Consider the following 16,144-nt stretch of genomic DNA (forward strand, 5'->3'; position numbering starts at 1 on the left):
TACAGAACAATAAGCAACAGTAAATAGTTGAGTGCTAAACTGGGTCAATTAGACATTGAAAACTATGACTTTAGAGAACCAAAAGACTTATTTTGGATAGGAGATATCAGGAAAGGCTTTATAGGGAAATTGTCTTTAAGGAGGGCATGGAAGGATGAGTAGGATATGGATTGTTGAAACAAAAGAAGTCATCCTATGTAGGAAAAGTAGCATCAACAAAGATAACAAGTAGGAAATAAATATAAGTGCAAAAGAAAATGAGAGAATCAAAGTGATTGGCACTGAGGTTATAAAATAAATAGTGGTAAGAATAAAGTTGGATAAATAATGGATCTAAATTTAGAAGGACCTCAAATTTTCAGATGAGTTAAGATATGATCAAATCTGCATAAGATGTACTATGCTTTGTTCTTGTTTTTTAAATGTTTTATTGATGTCTTTTATTTTTAAATTAATCATTTTTACAAATATACTCCTTCCCTATGCACACATAAGCATGATCAAATTGTTATTTTAGGAAGAGTCTCAAACTAGTATTCAGGATAGTTTTAAGATGAGTAAACACCGGACTCAATAAGAGCAGTGTTGAAATATTTGGTGTATAAGGTAATGAAGGCCATATCAGGATGCTGGCAATAGGAAGGGAGAATAAAGAGAAAATTTGAAAGAAAATAAAGAGAAAAAATTGAAGGGAAAAATGATAAAAAAAAATGATCCTGTGAGTTTAGAGAGAGAAATAAGTCAAACTTTGCTATAAAGTTTTAATGCTGGATGAAAAGAATAATGGTATCATATCCTTGTTATAAAATGAGGAATCTGGCAAGGAATCTTCAAATACTTTTAGTTCCTTTTCATCCCACTTTTCTCTGTCTGAGAGAAAGCATAGTGTAATGGACAAGATACCAGACTTAGAATCTGGAAATCCTTGGTCTATATCCCACCTCAGTCAGATACATAGCAATGGCCACAACCTCTCTAAATTTCAACTTACTTATCTGGGAATGAAAAATAAGAAATGTGATATTTATCTCACAGAGCGGCAGTGTCAAATGCAATAATATAAATTTCTTTATGAACTTTAAAATCTGTTGTCAGCTATATTTGTCTGTTAAGAGCACTTGTTTGGCACTTCTTTGCCAAAGCCTGTTGACACTCTCAGGTTTGGGTTTCTTCTCACCTGCCTTTACTGATAAGGTCCCTTTCACTTCTAGCTCACTTTACTATGCTTTTCTGAAATATGAACTTTGATGCGACAGAAAGAGCATGAACTGAGATGATGACTCCTGGCTCCTACTTATACTAAGCTATGTTTTAGACAAGCCACTTAACCTCACTGTTACAGTTTCAGTTTCTCTATTTGTAATTGGGGATAATATCTCCACCAGTTATCTTACTGAGTGGTGTAAAAAGAGTAAGTTGTAAAATGTAAAGTGCTATAAAAGTGTGAACTCTTATCATTCTATATTAATCTAACAATTCTTTCCTGAGTTTCTAATTCTCTTTTAGCAAATGACAAAATTTTGGGAAATTAAGGTTCTCTACAGATATTTAAAGATTTAAATTAAAATTTTACATAAATATATTTGAAGGCTTCCTTGCAATTTTTTTTATTTCCACTTTTTTTTTTTCAAAGAAACATATGCCTTGTCTTCCTCTCAACTTTCTCCCCCCTCTCTCCCACAATAAAACAGTAGGAAAAATAAAACTCTGGTTATATAGTAGAGCAAAATAAATCCACAGATTGCCTAACAATATTTTAAATATGAATGTGCCCTCTGCAACTTTCTAGGAGATACCAATACTGTAAAAAAAAAAAAAAAGTTGCAATCAAAATCATGCCACCTCATGAAAAATATGATTAGGCTTCTAGTAAAGCCAAACCTATTATATACATAAGAAAGACATGATAGCAATTAGAAGAATTACAAATATTTTCCCCTGTCACTTCTGCAATTTAATAGAAATGGAAAGGGTAACAAAAATTGTATTTTAGTACACTGGACACTAGGTGGCACAGTGTGGATGCATGTAATAGATTTTTATCTTTTTCAGTTTTGAAATGCTATTCATATAAAATATTTTGAGTTCATGTCTTTCTCATTATATGAATGGTGAAATGGAGAGTGAACTGATGGATTCAAGATTCAGAATGAAGCTCTGCAGTTAAACCCTAAATTAACTCAATCTCTAGCCCTAGTACTAATTTGGGGGGTTTCTGGTTTCTGTATTGTAGGTTGTCCTTCTGCTCATTTTAAAAAAATGTTTTCTTTGACACTACCTTCTTTTGGTTTGCCTGATTTTTATCTGAACAATCCTTTCATTCTCTTTTCCTCAATCATCATCCTTCTCTTGCTCACTAGTGTGGGAGTTCTTAAGACTGTCCTAGGCCCTCTTCTCTTCTCTCAGTGATCTTGTCGTTTCTCAGACTTCCAATTATCATCTTTATATACAGAAATATTTATATTATAAATCTATATATATCAAGGTACCTCACAAGGATGTCCTGTAGGCATCTCAAACTCAACAAATCCAAACTGGAAATCATTATGTTGCTCTTCCAGATGAGGCTCTTCCCAATCCCTGTCTCTGTTGAGGACACCACACATCCTCCAGTTGACACCACACATCCTCCAGTTATGTAGATTTGCAACCTTAATCATACCTGAATTTTTATTCTCTCACTTCCTCTATTCAATCAGTTGACAAATCTGGTTGAATTTACTTTCGCAACATTTATCACAACTACTCTCTATTCTCCATTCACATAGATTCTACAACTCAGGCTCTCATCATCTCTCACTTGGACTACTGCAGTTTACCTAACTGGTCTCCCTGCTTCCAGCCTCTCCTTTTGCCAATCATCAATCTTTTATTCACACAGTTATCAAACTAATATTTCTAAAGTGCAAAATCCCCTACTGGTCATAGGAAAAACTACAGATTTTTCCATCTGCCACTTAAGCCCTTCCACAACCAGACTTTCATCTATTGTTTTTTTATTTTTTTTTAATTTCATATTATTCTACTCCATATCTTGATTTCCAACAAACTGGCCTGCTAGGTGCTTCCCTCATACATAGATATTTGGTCTCCTGCTGTCTTACAAGAAGTTGCACAGTAATCCCCTCCTGTCTGGAATGGTCTTCATTCTCACTCCTGCTTCTTGGAACACCTAATTTTCTTCAAGGCACAACTCAAGCACCACTTCTACACGAGACTTTTTTCTCTGACCCACCATTTCATTCTATGTCCCATGAATTTGTTCTCAGCTGCTAGTATTTTTTTCCTCTTGAAACATTTTATATTTACTTATCTGTGTGCTTCTTGTTGGTTCCCTGTACTCTACCTAGCTAAATGCAAGCTCTGAGAGCTGGAACTGTGTCCTCATAGACAGAAGTCTTAGAAATCAACATTTCCCCTTTTAAACAAACTTTCAAAGTTCTCTCTGTCTCTCTTTCTTTGTCTCCTTCTCTTTCTTCCTTTTTCTTTTTGTCTCTGTCTCTCTCTCTCTCAACTAAATCAATCACAGTTGATCATCATACAATCTTGCAGCTACTGTGTACAATGTTTTCCTGGTTCAATTCACCTCACTCAGCATCAATTCATGTAAGTCTTTCTAGGCTTTTCTGAAATCAGCCTGCTCATCATTTCTTATAGAACAATATGCCATTACTTTCAAATACCATAACTTATTCAGCCATTTCCCAATTGATTATCATCCACTGATCTTCCAATTCTTTACCACCAAAGAAAGGGCTGCTTTAAATATTTTTGCACATGTAGGTCCTTTTCCCTTTTTTATCATCTTTTTGGGATATAGATCTGGTAGGGCCACTGCACAGTTTTATAGTCCTTTGGACATAGTTTCTATTTGTTCTCCAGAATAGTTGGATGAGTTTACAACTTCACCAACAATGCATTAGTGTCCCAGTTTTCCCATATTCCCTCCAACATTTATCATTATCTTTTCCTGTTATATAGCCAATCTGATAAATCTGAGGTGGTTCCTCAGAGCTGTTTTAATTTGCATTTCTCTAGTCAATAGATTTAGAGTATTTTTTTCATATGACTAAATGACTGTAGAAACACTTTCCCCAGCTTTCTGCTTCCCTTTTAATCTTGGTTACTTTGATTTTATTGCAAAATCTTTTTAATTTGTGTAATAAAAATTATCCATTTTCATTTCATAATGCTATTTCTTATCGTAGGTTCTTCCCTTCTCCAAAAATCTAACAAGTAAACTACTCCTTATTCTTCTATATCAAGATAAAGTCAAAATGGGCACATGATTTAGACCTAAAGGGTGATACGCTAAGCAAATTAGGAGAGCCCTTTTGGAAAAGTGCTTCTGCTTTATAATACAGTTTTAGGTCTAGTACTGCTAGGATGCTATCCTTTGGATTTTTTTCCCCACTAACTCCTTTGATATTCTTGATATTTTATTTTTCCAGATAAATTGTCATTTTTTCTAGCTCTATAAAGTATTTTTTGGCAGTTTGATTGGTATGATATTGAATAAGCACACTAATTTAGGTAGAATTGTCATTTTTATTATATTAGCCCTCAGCCTACTCAGAAGCAATTGATATTTTTTCCAATTGTTTAGATCTGACTTTATTTGTGTGAAAATTGTTTTGTAATTGTGTTCATATAGTTCTTTGTCTTGGTAGGTAGACTCCCACATAGTTTTATTGTCTACAGTTGTTTTAAATGGAATTTCTCTTTTTATCTCTTGCTGCTGGGCTTTGTTGGTAATGAAAACGTCAATGATATATGTAGCTTTATTCCAAACTTTCTTATTCCAAATTATTTTTATTAATAGAATTTAATAGAATAGAATTAATAGAAATTTTTTTTTTTTACAATTTTGGAATGTGACTTGCACACAGTAAGCATTTAATAATTATTTGCTGAATTCATGGGTCAGGAAAACTTTATGTAATCTCCCTGTGCTGGAGAAATGAGAAAGCATGGCAGCCAAATCCTAAATCCTTGATTTTTCTGGATTACAAGTTCTTCCTAAGAAATCATTAGCACTGGTAATTCAGGAAGAAAAAGTTCTCAACGTTTAAGTTAATTAACAAATAGGAAAATTCAAAGAAATAAAACTATCCTCCCTGTAACACTTTTCTCTTGTTTCCTTTTTTTCTTTTTCCTTAAAAAAGTTCTTTAAAATATAACAACTAAAATTTTATTTTTTTCTTATGAATTGCCAGTAGTTCCTATAATGATCATTCTAACAAATACAAGTATTTATTATATATGTTACCTGCTTCTTCATCTTCTTTCTGAAGAATTCATACTTTCGTTTATAATCTCTGGAATAGGGTACAGCCTTTAGTTGAAAAATTTAGAAAATTAAAATAAGTTTTATAATGTTCTCTTTTAAAATAACTTACAATTTTACTTTCATTCTATATTTTCTGTATATAAATTCTATGCATTACATGTAGAAATTAAACTTTAAGAAAATTAATATTTCTCTGCTTAAGATATAATTGCTTACATTAATTCTTATTAGAGTATAAATTTAATCATGTAACCTTTTTAGATTGTTAGCTCTCAAGACCTTCTTCCATGTCTTAGAAATTAAAAGTTCCATTTTCAAACAAACTTTCAAAACTATTTTCTAGTAACAGAAAAACATTTAAAAATGTTATTTTTCTCAGCTGAAAGAATACTTTAAGCATTATTTGAAAGAAATAAAACAGCACTTTCAAAGTAATAACTTCAAGTTCAACTGAATGTGCACAATTAAAATTATAGAAACTAAAATTAAAAAGTAACTATTTACAACTAATTGTCTTGTAATAAATTTGATTATGCAATGAATAAAAGAGATAGTGATAAAACCAAAAAGAGGACAATCTAACAATTATACATTTTCGTATTTACATTTTTCAATATGGGTTTAATATAAGAATTTACAATATTATAACCAAAATAATCAAGTCATGACTCAGGATTAATTAGAAAGTTGCCTACCTCCCCCATCTTGGCCTCTGCTGAACTTCTCCCTGTTGTGGAGTATTTCCACTCAGACTAATGCAAAGCCTGAGGTTAGCTGTTCTTTCTTAGTGTCTGTTTGCTTCATACCTTCCCCTGGCTATTAGGGAAGGTTGGGAATAATTAAGTATTTTGGTTTAAAAGGTTTTGTCTGGTAACTGAGACTGAAGGTAGGAAGAGCAATCTCAAATTTTTTTTTTCTCTTCAATGCCTTCTAAACTGTAAGGAGATAGTTTATGGGAGTATGACTCAGGGCTGATTGTATTTATAAAAGTACAACCACATAAAGTGATACTTACTGGTCTAGTTGTTGCTACATTCTGCAATCGAGGATCTTCCCATTGTGTTCTTTTTATATCTGTGGGGAAAAATGTATTCTTTTCCTTTCTCATGCATAAAGTTAAATATAACAAAAATGTAATAATTGAAAATCATAGTGTACATACTGTGATTTATGTAGAAGACTCTTCCATCTGTGTGAATTCTCTCTTCCCATCCTGGCTAAAATAGATAGGATTTCAATTTTATTTGGGGGATTTTTAGCTGCTTAGATAAGAAAATGTTAATGGTTCTACAATTCATCTGATATGGCATATTACATTTTTTGAAGCAAGAAATATGAATCAGGAATCAGTATTTGGGAATAGACTTTTAAAAACATTAAAAAAACCACAAATTAACATATTATCATAACTCAAAATAAAAAATGTTTCATATATTCAAGTTTTATCTACAAGCATTTCAAAAACTTACAGGTAAAGGCCTTAGATCAGAAGTATCAAGGGATGTGCTTCTCTTCAGATGAGCTGGAATTTTCAATCTTGGATCTTCCTTTTTTGGTATTGCAATAGAACAAAAACTACATTTAAGCATGATAAGAGTACTTTATTTTTACCATATTAAAGACATTCCCAATTCCTTTCATTAAATAAAAAGTCTATTAATAATTATAGTTTTGCATAATTTGGGAGCTAAGGATGATTATGTCTCTTTGTATGCTTCCACTATGGCCAGGTCTACACCATCAAAAGAAGTGCTAAGGACATTCCCTCCAACCCCCAGAATGTGTTCAGCATTAATTGTCATATGTTTTACAGAAATTATCTAGAAGATTTAGTTGCTGCTTTCCAAAGGTGTTTTTTGGCTACACAGGATTTTATTCTGCATGTTAGTATATGGAGAATTTAAGAATAAGAAGGAAATTTATTTCTAAGTCTCTAAAATCTGACTGAGTAGTAGAAAAAATACTGAGTTTGATATCATCTGAATTCTATACGACATTCATTATCTATGTGACTATAAGTCTCTGGGACAATCATCTACATTATAAAAAACAAGTTACATGGAGAATGTTTATGGATCACATTATAAAATGCAGTTGTGTGGACAACCTATAGAACTTGCCTATCAGCACATATACCTTGGATCGACATTGTAAATAAAAAACGGGCCTAGAATTAAAAAGGAAAATAGGTTGTCCTGTTCTCTGAAACAAAGGACCATGTTTTTAATACCAATATTCTATCAGTGTTGCTGCATGGCTGTAAGTCATGGAACAGTATAATTTACAAAGAACTAAAACAAATGCCTCTCAGAGAGCAATGGAGAGGCATATACATGTGAAGTGCTGCACCACAACAAGGAACTCTTAATTCCCTCTGTATTGGTCTCAACTTTTAAACTGATTTCCCTAGTAGGTTCTTTCTATAAAATCTACCAAGTAGATTTTCTTCCTGAATTTTCCATAGGAAAATTAATTTTCATAAGGGGTAGATAAAATAAAATAACATTCTAGAAAATTCTCACAGAGTGTAAATTCTTTTTGAAAAAAGGTTAAAGTAATAGTATCATCCGAGATTATTGACAATAATATTTATATGACAATATGTCACAGAACACTATCTGAATCCCCATAAAGAATTAAGGCTTGAAAAGGGTTTAAAAATCATCTCTCACTTTTCAGATGAAGAAAATGAAATCCAGTGAGGTCAGATAGTATGTCCACACTCAGAGAGCTAGGATTTTGAATCTGGGTCTCCTGACTCGAAGCCTAAGGTTCTCTATGTCATCGCATGATGCTTTATTTACCATGTATTATTATCCCCATTTTAAATGATGAAATTATGGCTCTGAGAAACTAAGTGACCCATAGGTTGGTTATAATGGAGCCAGAATCCAATCCTAGATCTTATTGTTCAGAATTCAGTTTTTTTCCCCCCACTCTATGTCATGATTTCTCAATTTATCAGCACTGTTAAGATTATTAAAAGGGAGTATTCTTTATAAAAAAAATTTATTTTTAGAAGTATTTTTTAAAATCACCAATTTGTTCTCTTTACTTGAAATATTTATGTATATAAATTTATTTTATATGAAATGTATTCCGGTAATATTTTAACTCTCCCTAATGAATGTTATCATGTCTGAAGCTACAAATATACCAGAAATGATGTCCCAATAGTGCACCAAAAATAAATCCTGTTGAAGACTTCCAATAGTGCACCAAAAATAAATCCTGTTGAAGACTTCCATTAACAGAGGATAACCTGGTGAAGCAATGGAGAATTAATAATTTTTCAATGCTCTCTATTTGCTTCTCTATTTTTGCAGAAGCTGCTCTCCCTTCAAGCTTCAAATTTCATTTGCTTCAACAGTCCTCTCTTGATTTCCAGTGACAATTAGGATGCCTCTACTTGCTGAAATACGTTTATATTCATTTTGGGGCATATCCTATATTTACCCATCTGTGAACACGTAGTATTCCCTATGAAAATAACCATGTTAAGAGTAGGAATCAGCTTGCTCTTATATTTTTATTCACACTGCCTAATTTACACTTAAATAATGCTTGTTGTTTGGTAATTACAAAATATTTATTGATTTATTACATAAACTTTGAAAGAATGAAAAGTTAAGTTTTCTTTGGATTTTCTTAAAACAGTTTATAATTAGCTAGGAATATAGAGTAAGGATGATTAAAGGAAAACTAAATTTTAAAAGAAATGCCTTTTTGCACAATAGGAAAAAAGATTGAAATAATATTTAGAAACTTTAAATTTCTGTTAAGTTTTTGATGCATTAAGATTGATTGGAAGGAAGAAAAAGAATACTGACATCCTTTCCCCCTCATTATTCAAATAAAATATACTTTCTCAATTGCATGATTAGGAAATGGTGAATTCTTCTTTCAAAAAAACAGCTTACCTGCTGGGGGGGGGACATAATAGTTTTGATTTCAATTTTGTGAAATTAAGGTTAAATAATGGAATTTCCATTAAAATTACTCATTTTCTTTCTTTCTTTTTTCTGCTGAGGCAATTGGGATTAAGTGACTTGCCCAGGGTTACACAGCTAGGACGTGTTAAGTATCTGAGGCCAGATTTGAACTCAGATTTGAACCCTGACTTCAGGGCTGGTTCATTTTCATCTTCTTAACCATGCATAACTAATATGTGAAGGAACAAATGATTAAATAATCAGTATTATCATAAAGACAATGTCATAAAAGACTGAATGACTAAAACAATCATAATATAAAAATAGACTATGTGCAGCTTTAAATACATAAATGTATTATTATTGCTAATTTAAAACATCTCCAACATCCAGTATACAGAATGCAATTGGTTAGTAAAGGCTTATTAAATTTAAAAATTTATTAAAATTACCCAGGTGGTAGTTTTGGCATTGTGGTCAATGAAGAAAGGTCTCCCATTTGGTGCATGTCGGACTTCCCAACCTTTAGGAAGACTTCTCCGCTCAGATTCAGATTGCTGACTCAAGGAAGGTAGTGATGAATCACTTGTAGCTATTGGTTTTTGAGTAGATGTAGAAGAACTTGGGTGTGATGGTAACTGAATGTTTTCTATTGTTGACTGTAATAAATCAGGGGGAAAAAGATTTTGTGGATTATTGCTGCAAAACAAAGACGTTCTTATTTTGTTTTTTAAAAAAATTAGTATTTTAATTTTTCCCAATTACATGTACACTTTTAACATTCTTAAAAATTTTTTTGTGTTCCAAATTCTCTTCACCCTTTTTTGCTCTCCCTTCTTGATTGAGGAGATAAGCAATTTGATATAGATTGTACATGTGCAGTCATGCAAAAGATATTTCCAGGTTGGTAGTGTTGTAAAAGAAAACACAGACAAAAACTCTTCAAGAAAAAAATAAAAGAGAAAGCATATTTTAATCTCTCTTCAGAGTCCATTAGTCTTTTCACTGGAGATGGATAGTGGTTTTCATCATGTGTTGCAGAATTGTCTTGAATCAGTGTATTGCTGAGAAGGGCTAAGTCATTGATCATTGTACAATGTTGCTATTACTGTGAATAATATTCTCCTGGTTCTGCTCCCTTCACTCAGCATAAGTTCATGTAAATCTTTCTAGGATTTCCTGAAATCCCCCTGCTCATAATTTTTTATGACATAATAGCATTACATTACATTCATATGTCACAATTTGTTCAGCCATTCCCCAATTGATGGGCATCCTTTCAATTTTCAATTCTTTGCTATCATTCAAAACGATATTTGTATATCCTTTTTCTTTTTGTTTTTTATCTCTTTTGGATACAAACAAGGCAGTAGTATTTCCTAGTCAAAGGATATGCATAGTCCTATAACAGCCTTTTAAGCATAATTCCAAATTGCTTTTCAGAATGGTTGAATCAGTATACAACTTTACCAAAGTGCATTATTGTCTCAATTTTCCCACATCTCCAACATTTGTCATTTTCTTTTAATGTCTTATAAACCAATCTGACAGGTAAAAGGTGGTACCTCAGTTATTTTAATTTGCATTTCTCCAATCAATAATAATTTAGAACATTTTTTTCATATGACTACAAATAGCTTTGGTTACTTCATCCGAAAACTGCCTGATCATATTCTTTGACCAATTATCTTTTTTTTTTTTTAATTTACAGGATATATACATGGGTAACTTTACAGCATTAACAATTGCCAAACCTCTTCTTCCAATTTTTCACCTCTTACCCCCCCACCCCCTCCCCTAGATGGCAGGATGACCAGTAGATGTTAAATATATTAAAATATAACTTAGATACACAATAAGTATCCATGACCAAAACGTTATTTTGCTGTACAAAAAGAATCAGACTCTGAAATATTGTACAATTAGCTTGTGAAGGAAATCAAAAATGCAGGTGTGCATAAATATAGGGATTGGGAATTCAATGTAATGGTTTTTAGTCATCTCCCAGAGTTCTTTTTCTGGGCATAGCTAGTTCAGTTCATTACTGCTCCATTAGAAATGATTTGGTTGATCTCGTTGCTGAGGATGGCCTGGTCCATCAGAACTGGTCATCATATAGTATTGTTGTTGAAGTATATAATGATCTCCTGGTCCTGCTCATTTCACTCAGCATCAGTTCGTGTAAGTCTCTCCAGGCCTTTCTGAAATCATCCTGTTTTTGACCAATTATCAATTGAAGAATGGCTCATTTCTACAAATTTGACTCAATTTTCTATATTTGAGAAAAGAAGTCTTTATTAAAGAAACTTGCAATAAATTTTTTATTACAATTATGATTACCATGTATTTCCCTCCATCCTATTTTTTCTTTATCTTCTCCCTCTCTCCTTCTCTCCCTCCAGCTCATAATAAAGTTCTGATAAAAATAAGGTTGACATGTCTCTTTCTCCCACCTCTTTCATCTTCCCTTCCAATATTAAAGTGTCTCTTAGGTCAAATAATTTACTCCTTTTGACTTCTTCCTTTCCCATCTCCCAATGCACATCTCTTTATCATTTCTTAGATAACCGTCCCATCATTTTCAACTCACCTGTGTCCTCTGTCTATGCATGTTCCTTCTATCTGCTCTAATAATGATAAAGTTTTTAGGAGTTAAAGGTATCATTTTTACACATAGGAAATTAAACAGTTTAACCTTATTGAATTACCTTATAATTTCTCTCTCCTGTTTATCTCTTTATGTTTTTCTTGAGTTTTGTATTTGAAAGTCAAATTCTTTATTCAACTCTGGTCTTTTCAGGATGAAGATGTGAAAGTCCTTTATTTCACTGAACATCCATTCTCAATCGCTCACCCCCAAATATGTTTTTCTAGGTGGGTGATTCTTGATTGTAATCTTTAGTTTTTTACTCACCAGATTTTCATATTCTAAAACTTCTGATCCTTTAAGGTAGAAACTATTAAATTTGTGTAATCCTGACTGTGACTCTATGATAACTGAACTGTTTCTTTTTTGACTCTTGGAATATTTTCTTCTTGATCTGGGCAATCTGGAATTTAATTATAATATTCCTGGTAGTTTTCATTTTTGGATTTCTTGCAGAGGTAAGCAATGAATTCCTTTAATTTCTATTTTACCCTTTGGTTCTAGGATATCAGGAAATCTTTCCTTGGTAATTTCTTGAAAGATTACATCCCTCCCTCTCTTCCTCCCTGCCTTATTTCTCTCCATACACTCACATACATAAAAACATAATACATATGTAAATACATCACATATGCACACACAAAATATACACATGTACAATATAGATACACACATGTGCATTATGTTTATGTACATGTACATATATTTACACACACATACTTTTTTTTGGAATATGGCTTTTGGGTGGTTCACTAATTCTTAAATTATCTCTCCTTTATTTTCCAGGTTAAAGTTGCTTTTCCAATGAAATATTTCATATTTTATTCTATTTTTTTATTCTTTTGATTTGTTTTGTTACTTGATGCCCCATGAAGTCATTAGTTTCTATTAGTCCAATTCAAATTTTTAATAAATTATGTTCTTTTGTATAGCCTTTTATATTTAGTGAATTCAACTTTTTAAATGGAATTTCTTCATTAAATTTTTGTTCACCTTCCATTTGGCCAATTTTGTTTTTCAAGGCATTCTTCTGTTCATTGGATTTTTGTGCCTCTTGTACTATTTGATCTATTCTCTATTTTCTTCAGTATTTTTTGAACCTTCTTCTCTAACTCTTTTCTCATGATTTTATTGTATCACTCTCATTTGTCTTCTCAATTTTTCCTTTACTTCTCTAATTAATTTTTAAAAGACTTTTTGACCTCTTCTATGGCCTCAGACCAATTCATGTTTTTCTTTGACGCTTTGGATGTAATAGTTTTGACACTTATCTTCTTCTGAATTTGTATTTTGGTTTTCCCTGTCATCATATTCACTTTTTATAATCAGGATTTTTTTCTGCTAATTTGTTCACTTTTTCCATCCCATTTCTTGACTGTTTATTCTCTATTAAAGTGGGTTTCTGCTTCCAGAATAGAGGGGGCAGTCACTCAAACTTCAGGTTTTTTTTTTCACAAAGTTGTTTTCAGAGATAATACTGGAGTTATATAAATTTTCAGTTCTTCTAAGGTTATATGATCTAGGGAGAGATTTACTACTTTTCTGGTCTGTGACTGACCATAAGCATTCTTTCCTACCCTAGAACTATGACCAGGGAGACCAGTGGAAAGTAAAATTACCTAACATAGGAGGAGCATAAGATAGCTTTGAAAGTAAAACCATAATAAATGGGGTCAAGTAAAGAAGGCAGAAAGTGAGGAATAGTGGAATATAAAGAGAAAAGACTAAAACAATCAAAGATCCCAGAAGGAAGAAAATTTAGTTTAAAACCTCTAGAAAAAGAAAATAAACCTGCAGAAAAAATGCTAAAATCAGAAGATTAAAGAAATATGAAGACATCTTAAACATTTCAAGATAAAAAAAACTAAATCAATACTTAATAGAATATAGAGCCCTGTGGTTTCATGAGAAGATATGTAACTCCATGGTTCAAGAAAGAAAGAAATTTTTTTTAGTTTGAGAGAAATTTCAATGTTGAGAGAAGGCAGAAGGAAAGAAGTAAAATCTACAGCCTGCACAACAAAAATGATTAGCAGAATTTAAAAAAAAATTAAATCCACAGTGGTGAATAAAAAAAATAAAAAAGAGAATAGGATGGAAATACAAATATATTTAACTGAAAAAAAAGTGGAAGGTAAGCAAAAAATCAATATTAAGAGAAAACAATCTCTATGAAAGCAAAACTTGTTGATAATAAAAATTTTAATTATTGTTCTCAGCCCAGCCTCACAGAGGTCTTTAATCATAGGCCTCACTAGAACAATAAGCAGGTCAGCATGCTCTGTAATCACACGACCTGGTTTAAACATACTAGAGAAATAAGACAATAAGAAAGTACTACCAACAAGATGCTGAGCAGGATGATGGACTCCAAACCACAGATGGGAACTTTTCCCCAACTTGGGGGGTCTGTGCTCTATCCTTCTTTGCCATCCTTTGGGTGAACTTATAATTAATTCAGGATAAGTATAAAGCATACATTAATATCACCTACCCCCTTCCCTCACAGTGGAATTTTCTAAATTCATTCTGGATAACTGCATGTACAGTACCATCAAGGTTTTAGGACTCCCTCAGGTTAGCCATTTTTTCCTCCAATCTCAAAATCTATTTATCTTGTGATATAAGTAGCACCATTTTCTCAAAAATCCTTGTCCTGCTTTTCCTAAGTAGCTAACTTCTTCAAGAAATTTAGTCCAGTGAGGACATAAATCTCATTCAATGATTTTACTTGATTTGGAAACTGAGTCCTGAACTCTTTCAGATGACACCGTGGAATATGCTTAATATCCCAAGATTTGGTGACCTGCATGGGGAAGGGATAAGTGATTGGCTTTGTGCAGAAAATCCCTCTATACTTTCTTGAGTGCCTTTCCTTTTCAACATTCACCCTAGCCTTTATTTGAAGGGGAACATATTTTCCTTTCTTAATGGTGCAGAAAGAGGTTTGGGGACAAAATAGAAAGTCAAGGAAGGATTAAGAAGAGGTTGCTATATATATCTTTTTTCCTCCACTCTCTTCATTTTTGCCAATTAACTTTCCTTTACAGACCTAGAATAATGAAGGTGTTAATCTCAATTACTTTTAAAACTTTAAACAAATTTTTAAATTAAGATTTAGTAGGAGATCAACTATGTGAATATTACAATGATAATGGTCTTAATTCAATTTCTAAAGAAACACTCTATACAAACAATTTAATACAACTGGTTTTAAGGAATTATATAAGTATTAGAATAAGAAAAAATAAGAAAGAGCAGGAAGGGGAGGATCCTGACAAACTAGTTGAAAAGGATGAAGAATTAGACAAGAAAAGAGTTAAGTACAATTCTGATGAAATTAAGGAGTGTGGTGCTTCACAATAAGCGCCATTAGGGCATTCCCCATCTCATGACTCTCTCCCTCAATTAACCCTTCATGGGTGGAAGAAGAAGGAGGAGGGGGAGGGGCAGTAACACAATCAGCACCACCTATGAAGCAGCCTATGACAAGATTGCAAAAAGGCACTGGTTAAAGCTAAAAATGACGGACAGGATATATCTGATTTTAAAATAAATGCATACCTTGTTATGAAGAGTTTGACTCTTCAAGTCAACAAAGGAGAAGATACACTCCTTTTATACTGAAAAAAAAAATCAAGGATTTGAAAAAGGGTTGTACTCTTTATGGGGCTACATCGTCTTATGTTAAAATGGTATTAGAGAATTTGACTTATGAAATTTTAATCCCTAGTGTTTGGAAATCTATAACAAGGACATGGTTAGAACCTAGAAAAACTTGTGGCTTTTGGAGTATAGTGAACTATGTAGAATACAAGACCAAGGAAATAGGCAAACTATAGTTAATATACAAATCACCTTTGACCAACTAGCAGGTAAAGGTCAGTATGCAGATGCTTCAGCACAGATTAATTACCCTTTGATAGCATATGAGCAAATTGCTGCTACTGCAATCAAAGCACGGGGCACCCTCCCAGGAAAACAAAATAGAGGGGAAGCCTTCAAGAAAATAAAGCAAGGCCAAATGAACCCTTTGCTGATTTTGTGGGACGTCTGCAGACAGCTGTCACAAGAACCACTGGAGAATATGCAGTAACAGAAATTACTATAAGACAAGTGGCTAAAGAAAATGCTAATGAGCTTTGTAGAAGAATTATTCTGGGACTACACAAGTTTGCTTCTTTAGAGGAGATCGTAAGACACTGTGCCACAGTGGGCACAAATGCCTTTTATACCCAGGCTATGATGCAAAATATGGGAAGACAGGTTCCCTCT

General features: G+C 32.7%; 1 protein-coding gene across 5 annotated transcripts in view; it reads right to left on the reverse strand.

Moving 5' to 3' along the window:
* The window catches only part of NEDD4 (NEDD4 E3 ubiquitin protein ligase), a 113,528-nt gene that overhangs the window by 18,319 nt on the left and 79,065 nt on the right, over positions 1-16,144 (reverse strand). For all 5 annotated transcript variants that reach the window (XM_031955254.1, XM_031955252.1, XM_031955251.1 and 2 more), the window contains 5 exons: positions 9,675-9,881; positions 6,760-6,837; positions 6,453-6,507; positions 6,306-6,364; positions 5,270-5,335 (listed from right to left, as the gene is read on the reverse strand). In XM_031955254.1, the coding sequence (XP_031811114.1) occupies positions 5,270-5,335; positions 6,306-6,364; positions 6,453-6,507; positions 6,760-6,837; positions 9,675-9,881 (465 nt within the window). The remainder of the gene's footprint in view (positions 1-5,269; positions 5,336-6,305; positions 6,365-6,452; positions 6,508-6,759; positions 6,838-9,674; positions 9,882-16,144) is intronic.

The sequence above is a fragment of the Sarcophilus harrisii genome, chromosome 2, assembly GCF_902635505.1.
Source record: "Sarcophilus harrisii chromosome 2, mSarHar1.11, whole genome shotgun sequence".
Taxonomy (NCBI): Eukaryota; Metazoa; Chordata; class Mammalia; order Dasyuromorphia; family Dasyuridae; genus Sarcophilus; species Sarcophilus harrisii.